Raw genomic sequence first — 6,308 nt, forward strand, 5'->3', positions numbered from 1 at the left:
TGTACAGCAATCTGAACCACCACCTCTGAAGGTCTCACTATACAGCGGTATACAGCACTATACAGTGGTACAACATGCAACATGTGGTTTTCATGAGCAGTAGAAAGGGCAAAAATGATGTTTATGTTGATCTCTATTCCAATTATCTCTACAGGTTCCAGAACTCTTGGAACTGAGGTGATGCAAAAGTTTTTTTGATGTGTGTATATACATAGCGTATCATACTTAATAGCGAAAACTGACATGGATGAAAAATTTACAGTAGTAGAAGGAAAAACATTCCAGTAAACATAAAGTGGCAAATGAGCTGTTTGTGAGGTAATTGCAAATCTGTAGTCATGAACTGCCACTGACTTCAGTACAAAGCATTGTTCTGTTGAATTCCTGGGAGTTTATTTAGACGAAAAGTTATCCTGGGGCTAACATGTAAACTATATTAGTAGTAAGCTATCTAGAGTAATTTATTTATTAAGACAACTCAGAAATTGTGTACCTGAAACATACATCAGATCATCTTATTTTGCATTTTTCCAAAGTATAATATCCTATGGCTTTATCTTGTGGGGTAACTGTAGTCATATACATGACATCCTATTACTGCAGGAGAAAGCCATTAGGATAATTACAAATTCTTCAGATAAGGCTCACTGCAAACCCTTATTTACTAAACAAAAAATTATGACTGTAATAAACCTCTATATATACAATGTCTTAATCTTTATGAAGAAGAACCTACAAGATGTGATACGTAGAGAAAATGTACATTGTTACAACACAAGAAGCATCAAACACATATACACGCCTTATCACAGACTATCAAAATCAATAAATAGCTATGAAGTCACAGGGCACAAACTATTTAATAAGCTGCCACATACCATACAGGATCTTCCTGAACATACATTCAAAGAAAGACTGCATGAATGGTTTATTGCCCACCCGTTCTATGATATCAATGAATTCTTCAACTGTAAAATGCAGTAATCCAACAGATGACCCACTGTACATTTATTGCAATATAAGCTAAAAGACAGGGTTGTAGCCTCTCCCCGATGTTATTCAATCTGTATATTGAGCAAGCAGTAAAGGAAACAAAAGAAAAATTCATAGTAGGTATAAAAATCCATGGAGAAGAAATAAAAACTTTGAGGTTCGCCGATGACATTGTCATTCTGTCAGAGACAGCAAGGGACTTGGAAGAGCAGTTGAATGGAATGGACAGTGTCTTGAGAGGAGTATATAAGATGAACATCAACAAAAGCAAAACGAGGATAATGGAATGTAGTCAAATTAAATTGGGTGATGCTGAGGGAATTAGATTAGGAAATGAGACACTTAAAGTAGTAAAGGAGTTTTGCTGTTTGGGGAGCAAAATAACTGATGATGGTCAAAGTAGAGAGGATATAAAATGTAGACTGGCAACAGCAAAGAAAGTGTTTCTGAAGAAGAGAAATTTGTTAACATCGAATATAGATTTAAGTGTCAGGAAGTCTTTTCTGGAAGTATTTGTATGGAGTGTAGCCATGTATGGAAATGAAACATGGGCAATAAATAGTTTGGACAAAAAGAGAATAGAAGCTTTCGAAATGTGGTGCTACAGAAGAATGCTGAAGATTAGATGGGTAGATCACATAACTAATGAGGAAGTATTGAATAGGATTGGGGAAAAGAGAAGTCTGTGGCACAACTTGACCAGAAGAAGGGATCGGTTGGTAGGACATGTTCTGAGGCATCAAGGGATCACCAATTTAATATTGGAGGGCAGCGTGGAGGGTAAAAATCGTAGAGGGAGACCAAGAGATGAATACACTAAGCAGATTCAGAAGGATGTAGGTTGCAGTAGGTACTGGGAGATGAAGCAACTTGCACAGGATAGAGTAGCATGGAGAGCTGCATCAAACCAGTCTCAGGACTGAAGACCACAACAACACACAAGATAAAATATTTCAATAGTCAATACCTTATCACAGTGTATTATAAATTGTAACTTCATTTGACGCTGTCAATTGCTGTAATGGCCTAAAGACAATAAAATCTTTATTATTGTTATTATTATTATTAGTTAGTACAAATGCATTTGAAATGTAAACTTTTCAATTAAATACCCCTTCTAATTCAGCTCAAATTTTACTCATGACCTACTGTAACAAGAAATACAATACTGCTTCACAGCATTAAGTTACAATTTATTGTACACTCGTACCTGTAAAAGAGGGTGTTGGAATGTCATCCTTCCATTTTGGTGTAACATTGCAATCATCTCTTTAGCCAGTTAGGAATTTTTCAAACATTTGCAGATCATTTCATAAATTTTGATAAGACTGTACAATTTGCTGCTTCAGCTCTTCTACCACACCGGTGGGAGTACTTTACAGTTCACATTTGAGCTGAAGCTACAGGACTGAGGTCCAGTCATCTTGGAGACCAAGTTACATGCCTATTCAACCTATCCATTTTGGACCATATTGGTGCGTTAGATGTGATGGTGACCATCAAGTATGTATTTTTCTCATCCATGGGTCATTGGTGAAATTTCATGCCAGGTGTGGACTTAATCAAAAAGCTTATGTTTTTAATACTGTTCTTGTAACTAAGGCATCAGTTCATAATGAAGTCAGTTGGAGTTTCATATACGGCTAGCAGATACATGTTTAGTAGAATGTTTTTGCTTTTATTATTGCATACTTTCCTCCGTGTCAGTTTTCACTATTAATTATGATACAGTCACTGTATTTTGACTTGTTGTAACCTAACCTATCAACCTGTTAACGGAACTGCAAATACTGTCCTTTCTGTCCCTGGGCTACATAACAAGGCATTCACAACTACAATCTCATTAGTATACATTGACTTGTGTAGGATTTGAGAGATGGCTTGCAATCCAGCATGTTTACTTCCTCTTGAAGTTTGCTGAAAGTAATTCACTGCTGTTAAAAAGGAACAATGATGCACATAATTACAATGCCAGAAGGAAAAATGACACTCATTACTAGACACTAAGGGTGTCCGTAACACATGAAAGGGTGCACAATGCTGCAACAAAATTTTTGCTCACTTGCCCAGCGACATAAAATGTTTGATAGGCAGTGGAGTTAAATTTGAAAACAAACTGAAAAAGTTTCTTCTTAACAACTCTGATTCCATACGAGAATTTTTATTTTATAATATGTAACAGATGGTGAGTAGGAAGATTTACTAACTCTCATCTGTACCTAAGAAAATTACTTGTAAATGGTCAGTATGTAGCCATATTTGCATAATCACATCTGTATCTAAGGAGAAAAACTTGTAAATGGTCAGCATTTAGCCATATTTGCTTATGAATGTATAATGTGAATGTGAAATGACTCACTCCACATCATTACAATTAATAGTACAAATTGTCCATGGTACATGTAACTAACTAACTAACTGACCAATCAACCTACCAACCAACCAGCGGCATACAAATAGCGACCACTGCAGTATGCGCTGTGAGTACCCTCCTATTTTATAAACATGAAATGCAGTGTCTTTGGTAAAGACATTGCTAGGCAACCTAACCAATATTCATCTTGAAGGACATTTACATATCTTTTTAATCTGTGGTATCAAACACGGATTGTGCCTATGACAGGAGATGAATATGATTAAGGAGGAGGAGGAGTCCTAAAATGGCATAGTTCACTGCTTGAGGACTGGCTTCCACTCAGACTCCATTTTAAATCACGAAAATTATCATTCAGAAGTGTCCCTATGTGTGCTACCTAGCTCGCAGTGGCTGAACTCCACTCAGAGCTAAATGAACACCCTTATGTTTGATGCACATTGTTGAAACTTGCAACAGTGCATTAGAGTGGATTCTGTATGTCTTTCTTGTCAGCAACAGTGGACTGTAATACCGTCACTCCCAGACGTCTATCAATAACTGGCCATTAATACCACAGTCAATAAAAAAATATTATCCTTTCCCATTGAAGAAATAGTCAGAGAACATACACAACAAAAAAAGGAGCATTTATGTCTTTAATCAGTATTTTGTGTGCAGGACAGCCAATAAACACCATAAAAATCTACTCCAATCTTTTGAAACATAGACAATAACATGATACTTTCTCATTTCATTCTCTGGGAAGAGTGAGCATGACGACTTCACAAGTCCAGGGTATTACATGAATTGTAATTCTTTTTTTATACAAACTGCTGATTATTTTCCATTCAGCAATCCCAATCGTCATGTTGTAACAGATAAGCTTAAATTGCAAATATGCGAATCTCACTTATCATGTTCTGTATCTTTAATGCATCCAACTTTTCATGCCTTCCCAAAAGTCCTACTGATATACCCACACAAACAAATTTAAAAAATCTCATCTGAAGCACTTTGCCCTATCCTTTCATCACCTTTAACTTGCGCCAAAATGTTTTCATAACACAATGTTCATCAGTATCCACTTTTTTTCCAGGTATGAGGATGGGTCAGATGCAGATCAGAGTTGGAATAGCACACATCATGGCAAATTTCAGTGTACATCTTGCACCATCCACTCCAAATTCTTTACAGATGGATCCAAGTCATGCAGTGCTGACTCCCAGGGGTGACCTTCCTCTTTTGTTCAAAAAACTCAAGCCCTTTCCAGCTATGAAACAATGATCACATAAAACTGTACTAGAGTAAAAGGCAAAAAACAGCCTTGACAATAGTTATATTAGAGAAATTAGCCATTCATACATAATGCTTAGTTAATATGACTGTTCGGAGATGATAAAAACTGAGAATATAAGTTTCACTTTGGATAGAGTCACAGTCATTCATTAGTAAGCCACACCACAGTAAAGAAGAAGAAGAAGAAGCAGAAGAAGAAGAAGATATAATATAAAAATATATCAAACAGTGCATTAAAGAATAAGTCAAATGGGAATCACAGAGCAGAGAGTAATTTTTGCTGGTAATAGATAAAGGAATTTGACAACAGTTGTGTAAATGAAATGTTCAGACAAGTTTTGTAAATCTACCACTGTCGTGATTTTTACGATAATGTCAATGATTTGGCAAAGCAGCCACATGTGGTACTACCACAGTCACTTTGATACAGTGAGACAAGAGGAACAGGGGAGGAAGGGGGCAATAAACTAAAATACTTTGATTACAGTACCCGCTTCTGACATTTTTGTTTATCTCCAAAAAATTACTCTCCTGAGAACATAACGTTGACAGTAAAAGATTGTATTAACTATTTAAAAATTAGGCTTATGATATTTCACATCAACCAGAATATCAAACTTACCAACTATCAATAATTGTGACACAATTGTTGACTGAATCAGCTACACATGATTGTCATGAATTTTTATTAACATAAGGTAATGAATTAATTTAACACTAAAATGTAATTTATTTTTGTGTTATATGAGTCAATTTCTTAATTTCAGACAGCTAGTGAAAGCATTTTCTTCATATGTCTGCTATCTTAAAGGCACATTACTCAAGATATGCCCACTTGCAAACTTTAAATAAATGTTGGAAAGCGAGACAAATTGTTTTGTTACTTTTTCTTCTACTTTGATTTCTTAATCTAAAAATTCAATAAAGGTATGAAGGTGATGTACAAGATTTTTTTAACTTATGGCACTGAGTTGCAGGATGCAGGGAAAATCAGGTTTTAACATCGCATCGACAGTGAGATTGTTAGCACGGCTGCCACAAATTTCCCCAAGTGAAATTCCCTAATATTTCGCTGATTTCCAGGCACCTTTCGGGATTTTTCTCTGGCAAATTTTGAGATCTCAAGGATAAGTTAAGACATAAGTTGACAATCTGTCTTTTCAGCTATGGTACAAGAAACAATAGTGCAAATGAGGAAAGATTAAAAAAAAAAAAACATGACGTTAATTCTTAAGTACTAACATCAACATCTTTTGTAATGAACTGTTTTTAAATAGCAAAAGCAAGCCAAATAGTATGTATGTTTCACTAAGACCACTGATGTTATTATATTTCAATAAAACAAAAAACATTTTGTGACAAAAATATGCACTTCCTTGGAGTTGTGAGACAGGTTTAAAATACCTTCACTGATTTCAGAAATAACCTCAGAAAAAAGTAGGTCTCTTGAAAGTAAAATTTAAGGTGCAGAAGAATTGTGTAAATCAGGATTGTAGGTGCCCGCCAATAAAATGTCGGTTCTACTAAGTTCATTATTGTCAGTTATTAACCATTCTGTTTTATCTATTATTTTACTGGTGTCACACGACTTTTCTTTCGAGAATTATATGAGCACATAGCGTGCTAACCGCCAGCAACTGACACAATTTTCTTCTTCTTATCA

At 35.5% G+C, this 6,308-nt stretch overlaps 1 protein-coding gene across 1 annotated transcript in view; it reads left to right on the forward strand.

The window, feature by feature from the left end:
- Positions 1-5,834, forward strand: part of LOC126284567 (cytochrome P450 6k1-like) — a 95,991-nt gene extending 90,157 nt beyond the window's left edge. Inside the window, exon 9 of the mRNA XM_049983580.1 lies at positions 4,446-5,834. Within this exon, the coding sequence (XP_049839537.1) occupies positions 4,446-4,633 (188 nt within the window). The 3' untranslated portion in view covers positions 4,634-5,834. The remainder of the gene's footprint in view (positions 1-4,445) is intronic.
- Positions 5,835-6,308: the final 474 nt, after the last annotated feature.

Source organism: Schistocerca gregaria, chromosome 8 (assembly GCF_023897955.1).
Source record: "Schistocerca gregaria isolate iqSchGreg1 chromosome 8, iqSchGreg1.2, whole genome shotgun sequence".
In the NCBI taxonomy this organism is placed as follows: domain Eukaryota; kingdom Metazoa; phylum Arthropoda; class Insecta; order Orthoptera; family Acrididae; genus Schistocerca; species Schistocerca gregaria.